The 23077-nt window shown below is 48.6% G+C and overlaps 1 protein-coding gene across 3 annotated transcripts in view; it reads right to left on the minus strand.

Moving 5' to 3' along the window:
- INPPL1 (inositol polyphosphate phosphatase like 1) overlaps positions 1-23077 on the minus strand; it is a 1340026-nt gene that overhangs the window by 757123 nt on the left and 559826 nt on the right. For all 3 annotated transcript variants that reach the window (XM_085623407.1, XM_085623409.1, XM_085623408.1), the window contains 2 exons: positions 22628-22717; positions 18831-18929 (listed from right to left, as the gene is read on the minus strand). In XM_085623407.1, coding sequence (XP_085479533.1) covers positions 18831-18929; positions 22628-22717 — 189 coding nt within the window. The remainder of the gene's footprint in view (positions 1-18830; positions 18930-22627; positions 22718-23077) is intronic.

Below are 23077 nucleotides of genomic sequence, written 5' to 3' on the forward strand. Positions count from 1 at the left end.
GCCAGTTGTGTCAAAATGGAAGGCCAGGCCAGGGGTGGCACAATACATGCTGCAGCCCCTGGTAGGCCTAGGGTACACCTATGCCCTGGGTACCTAGGGTACACTGTACAGGGGCCAATAAGGTGATCCTATCCAAATGGGTTATGCACCTAAAGTACATAGTGTTAATTTAGAGAGAGAACAGCAGGGCTGTGGGTCTGATTAGCAGGCCCACAGCCACATCTAAGTCGAAAACCAGTAAAGCAAAAGCAAAAAGTGGGGGTGAACATAGAAAGCAGACCCTACTCTCCTACACAACCCCCCCCAAACTTAGGGACATTAAACTAACCTTGACCAGTTGAGTCTTCATGTTCTAAGTGGAAATATCTGGAGAGTCCATCTGCATTGGCATGGTCAGTCCCAGGTCTATGTTCCACTGTGAAGTCCATCCCCTGTAGGGAAATGGACCACCTAAGAAGTTTGGGATTTTCACCCTTCATCTGATTTAGCCACAAGAGGGGCTTATGGTCTGTCTGAATCTTGAAGTGAGTGCCAAACAAGTATGGCCTCAGCTTCTTCAGGGCCCAAACCACAGCAAAGGCCTCCCTCTCAATAGCTGACCAACGTTTCTCTCTAGGGGTCAGCCTTCTACTTATAAAAGCAATGGGCTGGTCTTGACCATCTACATTCAGTTGTGAAAGAACAGCTCCCACACCTAACTCAGAAGCATCTGTCTGGACAATGAACTCCTTGGAGTAGTCTGGACTTTTCAGAATAGGTGCACTGCACATGGCCTGCTTCAGGTCATCAAATGCTTTTTGACAGCTTGCTGTCCACTGAACTTTCTTTGGCATCTTCTTGGAGGTCAAGTCATTAAGTGGTGTCACTATGGACCCATAGTTCTTAACAAACTTTCTGTAGTACCCAGACAGGCCCAAGAAAGCTCTGACCTGAGTCTGGGTAGTTGGAGGAGCCCAGTCCTTTATGGTCTGGATCTTGCTCTCCAGTGGTTGAACCTGACCCCCACCAACTAGGTGGCCCAGGTATACAACCTTGCTCTGCCCTATCTGGCACTTAGTGGCCTTGATAGTGAGGCCTGCCTTTTGCAGGGCCTCTAAAACATTCCTCAGGTGGACCAGGTGATCCTCCCAGGTGGAGCTAAAGACAGCAATATCATCAAGATAAGCTGCACAATAATCATCCAACCCAGTAAGGACTTGATTCACCAGCCTTTGGAAAGTGGCAGGTGCATTCTTCAACCCAAAGGGCATTACCACAAATTGATAATGTCCTCCTGGGGTCGAGAAAGCAGTTTTGGCCTTTGCACTCTCAGCTAGTCTGATTTGCCAGTAGCCTGCTGTTAGGTCAAATGTGCTCAAAAACTTAGCAGCTGCCAGTCTGTCAATGAGCTCATCTGCCCTAGGTATTGGGTGGGCATCTGTCCTAGTGACAGCATTGAGACCTCTGTAATCCACGCAAAACCTCATCTCTCTCTTACCATCTTGGGTGTGAGGTTTTGGCACAAGGACCACAGGACTAGCCCAAGGGCTCTCTGAAGGTTCAATGACTCCCAGCTCCAACATCTTTTGTACCTCAACTTTTATGCAGTCCCTGACATGGTCAGGTTGCCTGTAGATTTTACTCTTCACAGGCAGACTGTCACCAGTGTCCACCTCATGGGTGCACCAGTTTGTCTGACTTGGGGTCAGAGAGAACATATGTCTGTAGGCCTGCAGAACTTGTCTGCAGTCCTGTTGCTGATGGACAGTGAGGCTGTCAGAAAAGACCACACCATCAACTGAGCCATCATCAGGGTTCTGAGTCAACAGGTCTGGGAGAGGGTCACTCTCTTCCTCCTGCCCCTCATCTGTAGCCATGAGTAGCCCCATGTCTGCCCTGTCAACATATGCCTTCAATCTGTTGACATGAAGCACCCTGTGGGGGCTTCTGGGAGTCCCAAGGTCCACCAAGTAGGTGACTTCTCCCTTTTTCTCAACAATAGTGTGGGGTCCAGACCATTTGTCTTGGAGTGCTGCTGGGGCCACTGGCTCCAACACCCACACTTTCTGTCCTGGCTGGTAAACAGTCAGTACAGCCTTTTGGTCATGCCAAGCTTTTTGGAGTTCTTGGCTTGCCTCAAGGTTTTTAGAAGCCTTCTTCATATACTCTGCCATCCTGGAGCGGAGACCAAGTACATAATCCACTATGTCTAGTTTGGGTTGTCTGAGAGGTCTCTCCCATCCTTCCTTCACCAAACACAGGGGTCCTCTTACAGGATGCCCAAACAAAAGCTCAAAAGGGCTGTAGCCAACCCCCTTTTGTGGGACCTCTCTGTAAGCAAACAGAAGGCAGGGTAAAAGGATGTCCCATCTTCGCCTAAGCTTGTCTGGTAATCCTTTTATCATTCCCTTTAGGGTCTTGTTGAATCTCTCAACAAGCCCATTGCACTGTGGGTGATAGGGTGTGGTGAACTTATAGTTAACACCACACTCCTTCCACATTGCAGTCAAGTATCCTGACATAAAGTTGGCACCTCTGTCAGAAATGACCTCCTTTGGAAAGCCCACTCTGGAGAATACTCCAAGCAGGGCCCTTGCCACAACAGGAGCTGTTGTGGTCCTCAGGGGAATTGCTTCTGGGTACCTGGTGGCATGGTCCACTATCACCAGTATGAATCTGTGCCCAGATGCTGTTTGTGGGTCCATTGGTCCTACAATATCTATGCCCACTCTTTCAAAGGGGACCCCCACCACAGGTAGTGGTATGAGGGGGGCCTTTGTGGTGCCACCTGATTTGCCACTGGCTTGGCAGGTGACACAGGAGCGACAAAACTCCTTAGTATCTTCTGACATATGGGGCCAGTGAAAGTGAGGGACAAGCCTGTCCCAAGTCTTGTTCTGGCCTAAATGTCCTGCAAGGGGAATATCATGGGCCAAGGTTAGAAGGAAGCCTCTGAACTTCAGTGGTATGACCAACCTCCTGGATGCACCAGGCTTGGGGTCTCTAGCCTCTGAGTACAGTAGCCCTTCATCCCAATACACTCTATGGGTACCTTGAGCATTCCCTGCAGCCTCAGCAGCAGCCAGCTGTCTGAGGGGTTCAAGAGAGGGGCAGTCTAATTGAGCCTGCCTCAGATCTGCCCTGGAAGGTCCCCCTGTCCCAAGAAACTCAACCTGATCAGGTTCAAGTTCTTCTAGGACAGTTCCTTCAGGGCTCTCAGAATCATCCTCCTGGGAGGGCTGATCCACCACCTGAGGCAGGGGGGAAGGCACAGCCTTAACCCTACTGCTCTTTCTCTTGGAGTGTGACTGGTCCATAGTTTCAGGATCCAGCACTTGTTCAGTGTTGCACTTTTTGGCCTGTGACCTGGTCACAGCAAGGACATGTGCATCTATCCCCAGCATTTCTGCATGGGTCCTATACTCCACTTCAGACCAAACTGAAGTTTCAAGATCATTGCCCAGTAAACACTCTACAGGAAGGTCTGAACTAACAACAACTTTCTTGAGGCCAGTTACCCCTCCCCAGGAGAAGTTAACAATAGCCACACTATGGGAGGTAGTGGCATTGCTAGCGTTGGTCACTAGGTAATTCTCACCTAGTATGATCTGTCCAGGGTCCACAAAAGCAGGTGTCACCATTGTGACACTAGCCCCGGTGTCCCTGTAGGCCTGAGCCATTCTTTGGTTGATAAAAGGTGTCTGTCTGTACTTGCCCAGGTTACTGGGGCCTACAGTAGAGGACAAAGCTAAGTCCCCATCACAGATCAGGACAGCCTGAGTAGGCACTCTGACTAGGCCAGAATCCTCCTCAGTTCCCAGGGTTAACCCTACTACACCCTTTTGCTGGGAACCACCACTTACAGCTGAACTAGGGGGTACAGTTGCCTTAGGGGCAATGGTGGCTGGGGGCTTATCCTTTTTGGTGCACTCACTAAACCAATGTGAGGTAGACTTACAATAGTTGCACCATGGTTTCTTTTGGCCTTCTTTCTTCTTATCCTTTTTGGGACCACCCTCCCCCTGAGCCTTTTGGGGGCCTGGTGAAGACTTCTGGTCTTTTTGTTTCTGCTCATTACCCTTCTGGTCTGCCTTTTTCTGATCACCGCCCTGGTTCTGGTTTTTCTGCTTAACTCTAGTCCTGACCCATCTATCTGCCTTCTTTCCCAATTCTTGGGGAGAAGTCAGATCAGAATCAATCAGGTGTTGATGCAATAGCTGGTTTTGACAGTTGTTAAGTATTTGTTCTCTCATGATCAAATTATACAATCCTGTATAGTCCTTAACCTTACTTCCCAATAGCCAGCCTTCCAGAGCCTTAGTGGCACAATCTACAAAGTCAGTCCAGTCCTGAGTCTGTGTCTTCTGGGTATCCCTGAACAACAACCTGTATTGTTCAGTGGTTAGGCCAAACCCATCAATCAGAGCACTCTTCAGGACAGTGTAATTATCTGCATCCTCATCACTAACTGTGAGGAGCTTGTCTCTTCCTTTCTCAGAGAAGGAGAGCCACAAGATAGCTGCCCACTGACTTTGGGGTACCTGCTGTACTTTGCAAGCTCTCTCCAAAGCAGTTATCCATTTGTGGATGTCATCCCCACACTTGTAGGGAGGGACAATCTTGCTCAGGTTTCTATTATCATAGTGCCTGTCTCTATCTCTAGGAATGTTGCTGCCACCAGTGGGTTCTAACCCACTTAACTTTTGTTCTCTAGCCAGAGCAAGCTTCTCTTTGGCAAGGGCAAGTTCTTCCCTCTGAATCCTCAGATTAGCCTCCCTCATTCTGGCTGCATGCTCCTTTCTCTCAGGTGAAGTCATTCCCCTGTGAGAGGAAGCATTAGAGGTGTTAGAGACATGGGAGTGGATGGATTCCCTTGAAGGGGATCTGTCCCTCCTGCTTCTCTGTGAATGTCTACTTGTGGGTCTGTATGGGGGGACCCCATGCAAACTCCCATGTAAACTTAAGTTAGCCTGGCTAAGTCTCCTTACTTGGCTCTGGCTGTCTACCTCCCCATCTGAAGGCCCATCCGACTCCTCTGTGGTGGGTAGACCCTCCTCTGTGCCTAGGGCACCTTCCTGTGATGCCCTCTGAGCATCATACTCCTCTAGGAGTTGTCTTAACTGAAGGAGGGTAGGGTTTGCACCCTGTTTTATTCCTCTTGAGGTACACAATTGTCTCATCTCCTGGAATGTTAAGGTATCATACCTAGAGGGGGTCTTCTGCAGACCTGCCCCTCCTGAGAGAGCATCTACTTGATCTCCTCCCAGAGGCATGATCTAGTGAGGGTGTGGTGTGTGCACCTACCTACACTAGTTGTATCTACTAAACCTTTCTAGTAGTTGTAGTCAGGGTGTGTTATTCCCTTCAACCTACAACTACAAAGTCCAGTAGGACTTAAGTATAATAATTTATGTTATATGTACCTAGACAATATCTGTGTGATCTTTCAATTTAGTATCTCAAGATTACAATGGTATTACAACAGCAAGCTCAGATCCCAACCGCTGCTCACCAATGTGAGAAGTTGGCCTGATGTATGATGTCACTAGTTATAGTGTACACCTTATATCAGTCCAAATACCCTTATGGTGATTGGTTGTAAAGTCAACCTTATAGACCAGCTATCCTAGTGGTAGCATGGACAAGAGCAGTCTTAGGCTAAACTCTGAATGGCATGTGAAGCCAGCTGTGATACCATATATAATCCCTTGAATACCAAATGAAAGGACACCACAACAGATATATATATAAAATAAAGTGTATTTATTCTAAGCAAACCCTCAGCACTCTTTATGAGTTTAGAGGTAAGTACAACACAGTCTTATTAATGCATACAGTAAGTCACACAGGTAAGTAATACAGTTAGGCCCTAGGGGCCACGCAAACCATATACTAAATAAGTGGTATAAGAACCACTGTCACGGAAATAGAATAGGCCTAGGCCTAGGGAATCGCTGGGGCTACACTACACTAGCGTTAGTTAGGGAGTGGGAGGCCCACGGGATTCGTGTGCAGAGTGGAAACACTCACGCGTAATGCGTAAAAGTCAATAGCAATGTTACAGTTTAGAAATAGATAGATTTAGGACACTTCCGGAGTAGCTAGGAAGTTGAGACTTGAAAACTAGACACTAGGATAGTCACTATCCTGATGAGCACCGGAGTACCCAAGTTACCTAGCCCACAGGCTGCGGGTGCATAGGGGTGAAGATGCGTCGTTTTCGTCGTCGACTCCTATGGATGCCTGAAGAAAGATGCTGACAGGCAGTCAGGGGAGAGTGTCCGGTGGATCCCAAGCCTGGGATCAAGAAGAGAAGAAACCTGCAAGCAGAGGGGACAGAGTCAAGGTCACTAGCCAGTGACCACGTGGAACCAGGAAGGAACCAGGCGATGTCGTGAAGAGTTGCAGGGGAAGGTGAAGCTTGTCGCTGCAGCCAGGAGGACCAGGAAGCGTCGAGGACGACCAGGACCAGGAGGCGAGCTGTCCCACGAAGGCTCTTGCTGTCGGCGGCGTCGAAGTTGGACTAGGACTCACCAAGCCTTGGCAAGCGGAACCCACGAAGAACAAGGGACTTGCTTCTGGTGCAGACCAGGAAGGTCTGGGGTGCTTCTTCTTTGCAGAGAAGCGGGAGCCAGTCTGGAGGAGCCAAACCAGCGCAGAAGATTTCAGGGAGCGTCGTCACAAAGGCCACTAGCCAGCGGGCAAGCAACCGGACAGACGCGGCAAGCAGGAAAATGCTGAAGGGCCCCACGCAGGACTCGTGGAGTGTGGGGGGCTGGTCTTCGGTGCAGATGGTGCTTGGGGTTGGGGCTTCTCAATCCCCGGTGCACAACTTCGAGGGTACCTCAGAAGCTGCGCTGTAAGTTACTAGCCACTTTTCCCAGGTAGCCGGTCCCACGTCGCTCGTCGCCTCCACGGATCTCAGCTCTGCTGCAGATGTGGATGAGGGTCGGAGAAGTCTGGAAATCAAGGCTCTGGTCGGGCTCTGCAGTCGGTTCCTCGTCGAACGTTTCACAAAGCAAAGGGTAGTCACTTGATGGTGCCTGTTCGCACAGGGTAGCCACTCCTTGGCTACAAGGGAGATTCTTCAGTCTTCTTCTTTCGTCGAATGTCGAAGGTCCAGAGTTTCTGTTCAGTTTTGCAGGTTCAGGATAATCTAAAGTCTTGAGGCCCAACTCCCACTCTTATACTAATCTGGGGGGCTGGGATACCTGCTAGGTCACGCCTTATGGGTGGGACCTGGGAGGGGGTGGTTACACCCACTTCCCTTTGTCCAGTTTCGCGCCAGAGCTGGGGCTGGAGTGCCCCAGCGCCGGTTTGAACTGGACTATGCAAGGAACACCTTGTGTGCCCCAGGCATGTCTCATTCCTTTCAGCCCACCCTGCCCCAATACACTAAAGGCTGTCTGGGGAGGTGCTAGCACCTCCCCAAGCAGGAAACCTATTGTCCAGGCCTCCCTGGCTGGGATCACTCCCAGCAGCAGGAGGTCAGACTTGTGTCGTGGCAGCAGCATCCATTTTGTGATGCTGAGGCTTTGGTCAGAGGCTAACAGTTGAAGTATGATTTTAACATGTCTTTCCCTCTAGGAGGGGGGAATAATATTCTCATGTCCAGAAATGGCATGGGGGTATTATTCCCGAGTGTTAGACACCTTACACGACATGCTTTGATAAAGCCAAACCATAGTTACCATAACCGTCTAAGATTATAAGGCACTTTAAGAGTATATGGTAGGCTATATCATAGAACAGCTATAAGGACATGGTTCCGAAAGCTGCAGACAGGCTCAGCTCATGCTAGAGCACCATCTCACATGTTACCAAGCACTCTGCCTCCAGGATTGTCAAGGCCTGCCATAGGAGTGACTGATAGGTACACATGTGTCTATATGTAAGTTAGGCATAGGAATACTACACCTAAGCAAGGGGTGATTACACGACCTTGCCCCAGCTGAGTGATCAGCCAGTTGTGTCAAAATGGAAGGCCAGGCCAGGGGTGGCACAATACATGCTGCAGCCCCTGGTAGGCCTAGGGTACACCTATGCCCTGGGTACCTAGGGTACACTGTACAGGGGCCAATAAGGTGATCCTATCCAAATGGGTTATGCACCTAAAGTACATAGTGTTAATTTAGAGAGAGAACAGCAGGGCTGTGGGTCTGATTAGCAGGCCCACAGCCACATCTAAGTCGAAAACCAGTAAAGCAAAAGCAAAAAGTGGGGGTGAACATAGAAAGCAGACCCTACTCTCCTACAAGGATCACCTTATTGGACCCTGTACAGTGTACCCTAGGTACCCAGGGCATAGGTGTACCCTAGGCCTCCCAGGGGCTGCAGCATGTATTATGCCACCCCTGGTCTGGCCTTCCAATCAGACACAACTGGCTGATCACTCAGCTGGGGCAAGGTCGTGTAATCACCCCTTGCTTAGATATAGTATGCCTATATCTACCCTTATATATAGACACATGTGTACCTATCAGTCACTCCTATGGCAGGCCTTAACAATCCTGGAGGCAGAGTGCTTGGTAGCATGTGAGATGGTGCTCTAGCATGAGCTGAGCCTGTCTGCAGCTTTCGGAACCATGTCCTTATAGCTGTTCTATGATATAGCCTACCATATACTCTTAAAGTGCCTTATAATCTTAGACGGTTATGGTAACTATGGTTTGGCTTTATCGAAACATGTCGTGTAAGGTGTCTAACACTGTGGAATAATACCCCCATGCCATTTCTGGACACGAGAATATTATTCCCCCCTTCTAGAGGGAAAGACATGTTAAAATCATACTTCAACTGTTAGCCTCTGACCAAAGCCTCAGCATCACAAAATGGATGCTGCTGCCACGACACAAGTCTGACCTCCTGCAGCTGGGAGTGATCCCAGCCAGGGAGGCCTGGACAATAGGTTTCCTGCTTGGGGAGGTGCTAGCACCTCCCCAGACAGCCTTTAGTGTATTGGGGCAGGGTGGGCTGAAAGGAATGAGACATGCCTGGGGCACACAAGGTGTTCCTTGCATAGTCCAGTTCAAACCGGCGCTGGGGCACTCCAGCCCCAGCTCTGGCGCGGAACTGGACAAAGGGAAGTGGGTGTAACCACCCCCTCCCAGGTCCCACCCATAAGGCGTGACCTAGCAGGTATCCCAGCCCCCCAGATTAGTATAAGAGTGGGAGTTGGGCCTCAAGACTTTAGATTATCCTGAACCTGCAACTTGAACAGAAACTCTGGACCTTCGACATTCGACGAAAGAAGAAGACTGAAGAATCTCCCTTGTAGCCAAGGAGTGGCTACCCTGTGCAAACAGGCACCATCAAGAGACTACCCTTTGCTTTGCCCACGTTCTACGAGGAACCGACTGCAGAGCCTGACCAGAGCCTTGACTTCCAGACTTCTCCGACCCTGATCCACATCTACAGCAGAGCTGAGATCCGTGGAGGCGACGAGCGACGTGGGACCGGCTACCTGGAAAAAGTGGCTAGTAACTTAAAGCGTCTGAGGTACCCTCGAAGTTGTGCACCGGGGATTGAGAAGCCCCAACCCCAAGCACCATCTGCACCGAAGATCAGCCCCCCACACTCCACGAGTCCTGCGTGGGGCCCTTCAGCATTTTCCTGCTTGCCGCGTCTGTCCGGTTGCTTGCCCGCTGGCTAGTGGCCTTTGCGACGACGCACCCTGAAATCTTCTGCGCTGGTTTGGCTCCTCCAGACTGGCTCCCACTTCTCTACAAAGAAGAAGCACCCCAGACCTTCCTGGTCTGCACCAGAAGCAAGTCCTTCGTTCTTCGTGGGTTCCGCTTGCCAAGGCTTGGTGAGTCCTAGTCCAACTTCGACGCCGCCAACAGCAAGAGCCTTCGTGGGACAGCTCGCCTCCTGGTCCTGGTCGTCCTCGACGCTTCCTGGTCCTCCTGGCTGCAGCGACAAGCTTCACCTCCACCTGCAACCTTCACGACATCGCCTGGTTCCTTCCTGGTTCAACGTGGTCACTGGCTAGTGACCTTGATTCTGTCCCTTCTGCTTGCAGGTTTCCTCTCTTCTTGATCCCAGCCTTGGGATCCACCGGACACTCTCCCCCGACTGCCTGTCAGCATCTTTCTTTAGGCATCCATAGGAGTCGACGACGAAAACGACGCAGCTTCACCCCTATGCACCCGCAGCCTGTGGGCTAGGTAACTTGGGTACTCCGGTGCTCATCAGGATAGTGACTATCCTAGTGTCTAGTTTTCAAGTCTCAACTTCCTAGCTACTCCGGAAGTGTCCTAAATCTACCGTTTTCTAAACTGTACTATTGCTATTGACTTTTACGCATTACGCGTGAGTGTTTCCACTCTGCACACGAATCCCGTGGGCCTCCCACTTCCTAACTAACGCTAGTGTAGTGTAGCCCCAGCGATTCCCTAGGCCTAGGCCTATTCTATTTCCGTGACAGTGGTTCTTATACCACTTACTTAGTATATGGTTTGCGTGGCCCCTAGGGCCTAACTGTATTACTTACCTGTGTGACTTAATGTATGCTTAAATAAGACTGTGTTGTACTTACCTCTAATCTCATAAAGAGTGCTGAGGGTTTGACTAGGATAAATACACTTTATTTTATATATATATCTGTTGTGGTGTCCTTTCATTTGGTATTCAAGGGATTATATATGGTATCACAGCTGGCTTCACATGCCATTCAGAGTTTAGCCTAAGACTGCTCTTGTCCATGCTACCACTAGGATAGCTGGTCTATAAGGTTGACTTTACAACCAATCACCATAAGGGTATTTGGACTGATATAAGGTGTACACTAGAACTAGTGACATCATACATCAGGCCAACTTCTCACAGTCCAGTTCAAACCGGCGCTGGGGCACTCCAGCCCCAGCTCTGGCGCGAAACTGGACAAAGGGAAGTGGGTGTAACCACCCCCTCCCAGGTCCCACCCATAAGGCGTGACCTAGCAGGTATCCCAGCCCCCCAGATTAGTATAAGAGTGGGAGTTGGGCCTCAAGACTTTAGATTATCCTGAACCTGCAAAACTGAACAGAAACTCTGGACCTTCGACATTCGACGAAAGAAGAAGACTGAAGAATCTCCCTTGTAGCCAAGGAGTGGCTACCCTGTGCAAACAGGCACCATCAAGAGACTACCCTTTGCTTTGCCCACGTTCTACGAGGAACCGACTGCAGAGTCTGACCAGAGCCTTGACTTCCAGACTTCTCCGACCCTGATCCACATCGACAGCAAAGCTGAGATCCGTGGAGGCGACGAGCGACGTGGGACCGGCTACCTGGAAAAAGTGGCTAGTAACTTAAAGCGCAGCTTCTGAGGTACCCTCGAAGTTGTGCACCGGGGATTGAGAAGCCCCAACCCCAAGCACCATCTGCACCGAAGATCAGCCCCCCACACTCCACGAGTCCTGCGTGGGGCCCTTCAGCATTTTCCTGCTTGCCGCGTCTGTCCGGTTGCTTGCCCGCTGGCTAGTGGCCTTTGTGACGACGCACCCTGAAATCTTCTGCGCTGGTTTGGCTCCTCCAGACTGGCTCCCGCTTCTCTGCAAAGAAGAAGCACCCCAGACCTTCCTGGTCTGCACCAGAAGCAAGTCCTCCGTTCTTCGTGGGTTCCGCTTGCCAAGGCTTGGTGAGTCCTAGTCCAACTTCGACGCCGCCGACAGCAAGAGCCTTCGTGGGACAGCTCGCCTCCTGGTCCTGGTCGTCCTCGACGCTTCCTGGTCCTCCTGGCTGCAGCGACAAGCTTCACCTTCACCTGCAATCTTCACGACATCGCCTGGTTCCTTCCTGGTTCCACGTGGTCACTGGCTAGTGACCTTGACTCTGTCCCTTCTGCTTGCAGGTTTCCTTTCTTCTTGATCCCAGCCTTGGGATCCACCGGACACTCTTCACTGACTGCCTGTCAGCATCTTTCTTCAGGCATCCATAGGAGTAGACGACGAAAACGACGCATCTTCACCCCTATGCACCCGCAGCCTGTGGGCTAGGTAACTTGGGTACTCCGGTGCTCATCAGGATAGTGACTATCCTAGTGTCTAGTTTTCAAGTCTCAACTTCCTAGCTACTCCGGAAGTGTCCTAAATCTACCGTTTTCTAAACTGTACTATTGCTATTGACTTTTACGCATTACGCGTGAGTGTTTCCACTCTGCACACGAATCCCGTGGGCCTCCCACTTCCTAACTAACGCTAGTGTAGTGTAGCCCCAGCGATTCCCTAGGCCTAGGCCTATTCTATTTCCGTGACAGTGGTCCTTATACCACTTACTTAGTATATGGTTTGCGTGGCCCCTAGGGCCTAACTGTATTACTTACCTGTGTGACTTAATGTATGCTTAAATAAGACTGTGTTGTACTTACCTCTAATCTCATAAAGAGTGCTGAGGGTTTGACTAGAATAAATACACTTTATTTTATATATATATCTGTTGTGGTGTCCTTTCATTTGGTATTCAAGGGATTATATATGGTATCACAGCTGGCTTCACATGCCATTCAGAGTTTAGCCTAAGACTGCTCTCGTCCATGCTACCACTAGGATAGCTGGTCTATAAGGTTGACTTTACAACCAATCACCATAAGGGTATTTGGACTGATATAAGGTGTACACTAGAACTAGTGACATCATACATCAGGCCAACTTCTCACAAGTCCCTGCAAAAAATCTTTTACCACTTGAATCTTAAAGAATGAATGCTGAGATGGAGAGCGCCTATAGGCCGTAATGGCCGCCAGGTGCACTTTGATGGAGGAGAATTTTAACCCCACCCTGGCTAAGTGAAGCAGATAGGGTAATATCACTTCCTCTTGACATTTCGTAGGATTATGTTGATTTAGAATACACCATAAATAAAATCTCTTCCACTTACAGAAGTATGAGTGTCTCGTAGAAGGCATCCTAGCTTCCTTCAATATGGTCATACATTCCTGGGGAAGGTTTAAATGGCCATACTGGAGGACTTCAGGAGCCATGCTGTTAAGCTCAGCGAGGGAAGGTTGGGATGGTAAATCCTCCCCTGCATCTTGGTTAGCAAGTCCGGCCTGCACGGCAGACGTGCGGCCGAATCGATAGCTGTAGGAGATCTGGGTACCACCACTGCCTCGGCCAGTCTGGTGCTATTAGGATCATCTTGGTGGTCGAGTGTTGCCGCTTGGTCACCACTTTCGGGATTAGCGGGAGAGGAGGAAAGGCGTATACAAATGTCATTGACCAGTCGATCAAAAGGGCATTCCCCAGAGACCCTGGTCGATAGTACCTTGAGGCGAAGCCTCGGCATTTTGTGTTGTTATCGTCCACGAAGAGGTCTACTTGCGGACGGCCCCACTCCTCGAAAATGTTCTCTAGCACCTCGTTGTTGAGGACCCAGTCCTCTGGGTCTTGAAAATGTCGACTGAGTGAGTCCGCTTGAATGTTGAGCTCGCCTGGCAGGTGCACCGCTGTTATGGAAATGTTCCTTGCCAGGATCCAGTGCCACAGGTATTGAGCCTCCAGCGAGAGTGTCCTGGAACGAGTACCCCCCTGCTTGTTCAGGTAGTACATTGTGGTGGTGTTGTCCGATTGTACTAAAATGGAACTTGTGCTGATTGAGGGCAGGAACGCCTTGAGGGCGAGATGTACTGCCTTGAGCTCTAGCATGTTGACGTGATATAGCTGCTCGCTGCTGGACCACAGCCCCCGAGTCTGTAGAGAACCCAGATGCACGCCCCAACCTTGTAGCGATGCATCGTGATCAGCGTTTGCGATGGAGGTTCCTGATGGAAAGGAATCCCCACCTGCAGATTGTTCGACTTTAACCACCACTTGATCAACTGCCTGGCCGTTGTCGCAAGGCACACTTTTGTCCTCCCACAGAGAAGACTTTTGGTCCCATTTGTCCTCTAGATCCTGTTGGAGAGGACGCATCCGCAACCTGGCGTTGGGCACTAGGAATATGCAAGATGCCATGGCCCCTAGCAGGGATGATATCTGTCGTGCTGTAGACAGCCTGTTGGTTATCGCATGCCTGCCTTTTTGAGCGAGGGATAACTGTTTCTCCTCCGAAGGAAACACTTTTCCTAGTTTGGAATCTACAATCTCTCCCAGGTAGTGTATCCTTTGCGTTGGTGTGAAGGTGGATTTTTTGTGATTCACCTGGAGCCCCAATCGGTGACACAGATCCAGGCAGCGTGTCAGTTGTGAACGTACAGCCTGAGGCGATGGACCTTTTAGTAACCAGTCGTCTAGATAGGGATAAACGAAGACTCCTGCGCGTCTCAGGGCAGCAGCTACCACCGCCATGCACTTTGTGAACACTCGAGGTGCTGATTTCAGGCCAAATGGTAGAACCTTGAACTGGTAGTGGGAGGTTCCTACCACGAATCTTAGGAATTTCCGATGACGCTGGCAGATGGGTATATGAAAATACGTGTTTTGCAGGTCCAGCGAGCACATCCAATCGCCTCGACGGAGATGTGGATTTATTTGGTGAAGTGCAAGCATGCAAAACTTCTCCCTCTTGATATGTTTGTTGAGTGTTCGTAAATCCAAGATGGGTCTCAACTCTGTTTTTGTACTTCTCTTCTGAATTAGAAAATATCTGGAGTAGACTCCTCTCCCTCTCTGCGCTCTCGGAACCCTTTCTATGGCTGATTTGAGTAGGAGGGTTGCCACCTCTTCTCTTAGCATCTTGAGTTGATGAGACGAATGTACCGGGTGGACAGATGGCGGAGGACTCCGGAAACGAAGAGAGTATCCATGTTGCAGTATAGTCAGAACCCACTTGTCTCTGGTGATGTTTTGCCACTCTGGAAGATGTTGCGAAATACTTCCTCCCACCGGAGCGGTGGACGGTTTCGGAGGAAGCGATAGCTCATTGCTTGCCTTGAGCCTTGTTGCCACTGTTGGACTGGCGGTTGTTTCCTCGTCCTCTAGTTGCGGGACTGAAATTATTGTTTTTTCTGTCCTTGTTGGTCTTGATTCTACTGCCAGTGGGGGGTTTGAACCCTCTGCTGGAAGGCGCGCCTGTCAGTTCCCCTACGACGACGGAACTCTTTCCTTTTCTCTAGCCCCACGGCTTTCATGGTCTCAAGTTCAGACTTCATCCGAGCCATCTCGTCGTCGGTATGCGAACCAAAGAGCGAACTCCCAGAAAAAGGCAGATTGACAATTCTGGCTAGTGCCTCAGGTTTCAAAGCCGTTAATCGTAGCCAGGAATATCGTCTGGCTGAAATACCATGGGCGTAGGAGTGAGATGCCAGCGTTGCTCAATCTGCTGCCGCACTAATGACTTGATTAGAGACCAGACTGCCCTCCTGTAAGATCTCCTCAAAGTCCTTCCTATCCTCCTGTGTAAGTTTCTCTACGAATCTTTGGAGAGAATCCCACAGCGATCTGTCGTAGCGCCCCAAGAGCGCAGAGGCACTGGCCACTTTCAAACTGGAGGCAGCCGATCCGCACACTCTTCTTCCCCAAGAGTCTTGCGTCTTGCTTTCTTTGTCCGGCGGCACTGTGGATGACTAAGCCACCGAATGGGTCTTCCTGGCGGCCGCAGTGATTACAGAGTCAGGTGGAGGGTCCGCCTTGAGGAACAGAGGATCCTCCGGAGCAGGACGATATTTCTTAAGTATTCGAGCCGGAGCTGACTTGATGGTAGCCGGCATGAGGAAGACGTCCATCACTGGTTTAAGCAACCCAGGGACCAGGGGCAATAGTGGACGAGATGCCGTTCTTTCGTGAAGGGTCTCAAAGATGACTGAAGAAGTCGTCTCTTGAACAGGCATTGGGATGTTCAACTTTACTGCTCCCCTGCACAAAACATCCTGGAAAGTGCTGATGTCATCCACTGGTGAAACTCGAGATGGAGGAGTATCTGAAAACGTGGGAGAGTAATCTCTCTTGGAAGAACGGCTTGAAGAAGAAGAAGATATAGGAGACCTACGCCGTCTTCTCTCAGATCGCCCCGACTCTCTTCTGTGAGAGCTGGACCTCGATCTTCTCCTGGGCGAACGTGAGCGCCGATCATACTCTCTTTCCCGAAAGCGAGGGCTTGTTGGTCTCCTAGGCTGGGTAAGATTCCTCAATCTAGTTAAGGAGATGCTTACTGCATGCGCCATGGAAGGCATCCGTGGTGGTACGGACTGAGGCAGCACTCCGGTAGGGCTTTGTCCCGGAGGATGATCCTCTTCCTGCCTTCTTGGTGTCGGTGACGCTGTCAATCGAGGACTTGTCGGCCCAGGATGCTCTATAGGTGAAATAGGAGCTGGAGATGAAATTATCACTTCAGGTGATCTATATCTTGAAGGAGGAGATCCTGCTGAGGCTGAAGGCGAAATAGAAATCGGCGGTGAGCCAGAAGCTGAATCATGCTCCGATGCCACATCCGGAGTATACTTTACTCTATGCGGAGACTTGCGTCTCGACGCTGACCTGGATGTCAGTTGGCGCTCCGGATACCCCACAGCGGAGGACTGTCTCGACGGTGATAGGCCTATCGCCGGAGATCTGGACCTTGACACCGAGTGGATAACCGGCGACGAGTCATGCCTCGACGTTGAGAGCCTTGTCATCGACGGAGGACTTCTCCTGGACGGAGGCCTAGATCCCAACGGGGAACTTCGCCTCGACGTCTGTTTCATCGCCGACGTCATGGACATCTCTAACGACGGAGGCGCCTGCCTCGACGTCAATCCAGACGGAGGCTCCTGCCTCGACGTCGATCCAGACGGATGCTCCTGCCTCGACGTCGATCCAGACGGAGGTGACCGCCTCGACGTCGATTCATGCCCCGACGACTATCTTCGTCTCGACGTCGGCAAGGTCTTCGACGACAATCGCTTCTCCGTCGACGGCGAACCAAGTCTTGACGTTGATGATCGCCCATGGTCTTTTGACGACGATCTTTTCCTCGAAGTAGATTTCGACGTCGACCTTCTTTCCTTCGACATCGACTTCCTCCTAGATGTTGACTTCGAAGTCGAACGATGATGTTTCTCCTTCGACGCCAAACGATACCTCCTCGACGGCGAAGTCTTCGACGACGAACGAATGCGTTTCGCTGCCGGATCCTGCATCGACGTTGATTTTTTTTTGGAAGCATGAGCATCCCTGGTCTCCTCACCTCTCAACGACGATCCCGCCGCTGGAGTCTTCAACGCCGAGCCCGACGCCGATGGAGAACACACATGGATCAACTGCTTCGACGTCGACCGCATTTCAGAAAGGCCATAAAGCCTACTTCTCTCCCTGTCTTTCAAAGTCCTCTTAGAAAGGTCCTTACAATGTCGACAGGAAGCAGGAGAATGAGTGTCCGGTAGACAGATGATACACACGTCGTGAGTATCTGAAGCAGCCTTCTTTTTGCCACAGGATGGACAGGGCATGAACAAAGAAGGCATTTTCTGACAGAATGTTTTTTTGAAATCTGTCAGCAAAACAGGAAAAATGCTTCACGAAAAGAAATAATAAAGATGAAGCAAAAATTTCACTAGAAAAGTAGAAAATCTTGATTAGAAAGTCAAAACTGAAGAGAGCTGAATTCCAGGGTCCTAACTGAAGGAGCCGGAAAGAACAACTGACCCAACTGTCACCCCTGAGGCATGATGGGATATTGGAATCAGGGCTGCCTTAAAGGCACGGTGCCAGTTTTTACCTGTACAAGGCTTTTCAGTCTCTATGGTATTGTATTGCAATGCAGCCTGCAGGCTAACAATGTTTTGTGGATCTGTGTTTGGCACAGTGTTCTTTCTCATGAGTTTTTAACCTCATTTAAAAAAAAAAAAAGAAAGATTTAGGTGCATTATTATACCTATAGTGTGTTATTGGATATTTATATCTACATTGTCTAGCCTACTATGGGGGCTGCATTTGCTTGGAAAAAATAATATATGTTTATACATATACAGAGCTGTATATATATGTGTTTTTCATATATAATTTTTATTATTTCCAGAGTCCCCACAGATGGGCGGGAATATTCAGTGCTTATGACTATTAATGAGGATCCCCTGGAAGAGAAGTATTCTTTACCTGTCCTGCTGTCAATTATAGCCAGAGCCAAGGTTTTCCTGGCAGTTTACCTTTGTAACCTGCCCTGTCTCACTCCTCAAGAGGATATCCACCATATGCTGATTGCTATAGGCCTGAACTATACACACAGAGGTGTGTTTCAGCCATTGGTATTCTATAGCCACAAACAACTGAAGTGGGTTCTATCAAGGTTATGGGAAAATACACAAAGGAATGACCAGACCCAGGCAAGACAAACGCGACAAAAGACAATTCAAAGCTTTCAGAGCAGGTTTCTTGGCTTAGCTGGCATTTACTTTGATGATCTTAAATCAGTTTTTCATTATATTCTCAGTTTATCTATGCCATTACATTTCACCAAGAATTTGATGTTATATAAATGATGTGCCCGAGGTTTGTACTTGTGTATTGAAAATGAAAATAAAAGCGTACAAATGTATGCCATTACGTAAGAGGACCATCTAGTAGGGGTATTGCAATCAGCAGAACTCGAGGTAACCCATAAACATGAACGCTTATTCCAATATTTTGAAATAATTGCGAGGAGACAAAGTGATATTAAAAAAACTCCTAAATAAATGCACAAATCTGCTTGATTTTGCCCCATGATATTTGAACTACCCCACTACATGGGACCCAAGGTACTTTTATGAATCAATCGCATGACCCATGGCACAGCTGAGCTGAATAGGATGTAGTTCTGCTTGAAGGTTGCACCTTCAGCTGTTTAGAAATATGGAAAGACAGCATCTGTAAGCAAGGTTCGTACAGAAGTGACGAGCTATTCAGGCTGTCGCAGCAGGGAATGATTCAAGAGGGTGACTCTATGAAACATTTAATGCTAGAGAAGGAAGATTACCTCAAAGGTTTTCACTGGGATGGACTTGGACTTCCGGGACGATGGCTGTGTTGGGGCAGTTTGTGCAGTAGTGCTCATGTCCTGCAGAGCTTTCAACGCCTAAAGGAAAGAGAAACATCACATTGCGGTTACATTCAAACTATAGGAATTTCATGGCAGATGCTTTCCACATTACTACTGAGAAAAAAACCTACTAAAGCAGAGTACCACAGAAACGGAACAAGTTCAAGAGGGAAAATGTTGCATGGGGTCGTAAAAGAGACATGTACATGACAGAAAACGACAAAAGTACAAGTAACATGTGAGACGTGCAGCCATATATTAGATGCATGCCATGTATTCTCTTTCTTACAGCCAATCTCTTTTTAAACCTATTTTTGCTGAGGTTTCCTTTTTTATTGCATAGTAACAATACCACTAATATAACAATAACAGCCATCAGAGACCGCCCTTAGGATGCCACTCCATCACTGTGACTTCTCACTTCTTGAGATGCTTGGGGTAAAACACTTCCTCCTATTGCATAGTGTATTTCTCCTTTAAAACACCACAGTATTTATTGTGTAAATCCCAGATTCTTTTAGCATTGCCTCCTCCATTGAAGCAGGTTCTACACTGTCTGACCTTTGAACATCATTGTAACTGTGAAAGGAACTGCCCCTTTATGTATGGTCAGCCTCAAATTTTTTGACTGATGCTGCTAATTTTTCAACTGAGTTTGCGCTAAGGTCTGCTATTCAGACCTCAGTGCCCTGACCCTAAAGTGTATTTCGAATTGGCTGTACCCAATTGGAAATGCGTAAGTTAGGGGGGTACCACAAGGCTTTCAGCACTAGTTGTGCTACCCTGTAGGTCCTCCAAGTAAAACTGGTCCCACAATCCAACACTGCAGACTGGTACAGCAGTCGTGCACAGCTAGCCCGACCTTGCTATTGAAAGCAATGGCAAAGTCACCACTTCCCCTGAACATCTGTGTAGGTCACCCCTCTGGCAGGCCTACTGAGTCCTAAGGCAGGGTGCACCATATGACATGTACTTTATATGCCCTGCCTGGAAAGACACAAAACTATTATTTTTACTGTGGAAAGACTTGTTTACCTCATTGGCGAGTACAAGAGTGTATGTACGCTGACTCCTCAGCGGTGCCAACTCTTGAACAGTGTGACCAAAGTGGGTACTTGAAGGTATCAAGCAATTTGTTACATTAAGCCTTAAATTAATGTAACTTGTTGCAGTGTGCAGCTTTAGCAAAGCTGCCACTTGGTTGCCTTTAAAATTCATGTGCCTTTCCGGGCACACATGGAGTCTGTTCAATGAGACAACTTTCTACCCTCCTGGAGAGATGTGCCAACGACTCTCAGGAAGGAGAACAATGGGAGATTGCAGGCCAAGGAGATGTTAGCTCCCTCCTGCTGGAAGCTTAGGTGTTAACCCCAAAAGGCAGACTTCAAAGGGGAAGCCGCCTTTGAAGGGCACATGTGTCACAGTAAGGAGGAGGGCTGCACCCATGGCACCCAGACCTCATATCTTGACTACCTTGGAAGGAGGATTGAAGGACTGCCCTGCTGCACGGAGGGGTTACCAAAGAGAGGTTGCACCATCGAAGACTACACCTGCTGCACCTGGTCCCAGTGAAAAGTGGAACTATGCCTGCCGTGTCCTGCTCAAGGAGAAGCGGACTCAGAGCACAGTCAAGCCAAGAGACTCCAAGGGCCAGCTGACTGACCTACTGCTCGCAGCACAGGGACACAACAGCTGAAGAAGCCTGCTGGGGCAAGTTTGTAGCCCAAAGTCTTCAAGTCGCTACCACCTTCGCTGTGCAGCACCAAGCAGCAAGACCCGGTGCACAGAGTTTCACCCAAGTTCACTGAATCGGGGAGTGCTGTCAGAGAGATTTTGGGCCCCTTAGCAGATGAGTTATTGACCCAGGAAGGATTGGCCTGTGACCGCGACAACGGGTCAATGTTAGTCCAGTGGTAACTGGACTTTGGACAGACCACAGAGGACTTTGTGGGACGTCAACCCTGCAATCAGGATCCCCTCAACATATTCGTGTACAGAGGAACCCCTGCAGTAAGACCCCTATCGACCACATAGCATCTTCAGCAGTCTTCATCCATTGCATCAAGTCCACTCCATAGCAATCCATTGCAACGTGGATAAAGTGCCTGGAACTGCTGGAGGACTGCTTCCTCTGAAGAGGTACCTGTTTTTAGGGACCTAGCAAGTCCCCTTGACTATAGCGCCATGTCACCCCAAGTACTTCTACCCAACTGCATTGGCACTTAGCTAAGATTTCCTTGAAAAAGTTTCTAAGTGTCCAATTAGTTGATTTGCCAAGGCTTGTTCGCGGTTGAGTGAAATTGCTTTGATTCATTATTGCTTGTAAAATCTATATATTTTCAGAAACTACTGGTTGATCTTTTTTGTTCTAGTGTCTAAATTCTTATAAACATACAGTCTATTTTTATAAAATGGTGTTGTGTTGATAACTTCTTTAATTGTTTTGGTGCTGTTTAAATGCTTTACACTTGTTCCTCTGTGTTAGCCTTGCTGCTCAGTGCCACAGCTACCCAGGGTTGAGCTCAGGGTTTTTAAAGACGAAACCTACTGGTTCTAAAGGGGTTGGTAAGTGTAATACACGGTGAGGTCGCACTACCACATCATATAATACACCCCAATTCATCACAAACTGTAACTGCATTTACGTAGCACTTACTACCCCCGACAAGGTGTTAAAGGACTTTATGCCCAGCAGCATGATGTGTGCAAGTAGTATCACAATATTATGCATAACCTCAATACACCTTGATGATATTAGTTTATTCCACATACCCAATATAAGTAACTGAGCATTTTCAACAACGCTATCTGTAACTATGGCCAGTACATCTAATACATTTTTCCAACAGGTTTTAATCCTGGGCTGCTACCATATGGTTGGGTAAAACTGACATTTTCACCACATCCTCTCACACACAGATCATTCTGCACTTTCCCAAATAGTTTCAACTGCATACACCTGTAATGTATTTTGTGTAATATCTGAACTCTACCAGCCATACCCAGATCTGTTTTCCATCTCTCTGGGGTAGGTGAATTAGTGCCTATACTGTTTCTCCTCTTGGGCCTAGATATTTGCGCCAGTGTGACCCCAAGTGGCTCAATGTAACTTGAGTGTTATTAATCAGGGTCCTGTAAATAAGAAATTTTGTATTTTTGTCCATCAGCTTAAACGGTATTCTGTACGCTGGGAAGCAATACTGGGCCATCTAGTCCTGTACCAACTGGCACAACACTGCATGCTGTAGTTATATATACTTGCAAGCCTCAGAGTCAGCTTCACTAAATTCAGGATGTAGCCAATCATAGTCATGCAATCCTGTTTGACGCCACACATTTCATTGCATGAATATCCTAATCTATGTTCTAAACCTCCGCAACTGTTTCAATTCTTAAGTGTGTTACTTATCCAGAGAGGTGTAAGTTTGCTAGGAAGTCCCTCTGAGTCTAACCTGTTTCACAAGTGAGTCACCATGCTCTCACTACCTGTTTGGTGTGATACGGCAGAGGCTGATGTAGCCTGCTTCCATAATAATGTTGCGGGATACTGCCATTTACCCAAGTAACTCTCAATCTTATTCTTTGAAATTGAGGGTTTACTTCATCCTAGCCTCCCCCCGGTAAACAATAAACTTGGAGTAACATCAGATATATGTACAGAAATTAATAGCCTGCAGGTTAAAAAAACACTGGTGTGGCTAAACAGGGACAGACTGCGCTCTACCTCAACTTACCTTCTTCTCAATGCTGGACAAGAAGTCCTTCAAAACGGAGAGTTTCAAGACAAGGCTTTCCAGCTCCTGCTCGCCTGATTGGTTAGGAGCCTGAAATGTGTAAACAAAATTTAAGAGAAAACCACGATTTTACAGACTGCCAAAGACAGTAAAGTTCTTTAGCATCCCAATAACATCTGATACTACTACTCCCTTTATTAGTACTCAATTCATTGCACTGGAGGGATATAAGGCAGTGTCTGTCCTGTGGTAAGTCAGTATCGCAACCTATAAGTCACAAAAGATTTTCACAGCATATGCGTAGCTCATGGCGCCACTTTACTGTTCTAGGAAAGAAGCTTGGTCAATGGCACCCTGACATCAGGACCAGGTCTTTTCTCAAACTTAAAATTATAAACTAACAGACTCCTCTCGTGCCTCTCTGGCTGCACCCATATTTTCTCGAGGTTA

The sequence above is a fragment of the Triturus cristatus genome, chromosome 8 (genome assembly GCF_964204655.1).
Source record: "Triturus cristatus chromosome 8, aTriCri1.1, whole genome shotgun sequence".
NCBI classification, from domain to species: Eukaryota; Metazoa; Chordata; class Amphibia; order Caudata; family Salamandridae; genus Triturus; species Triturus cristatus.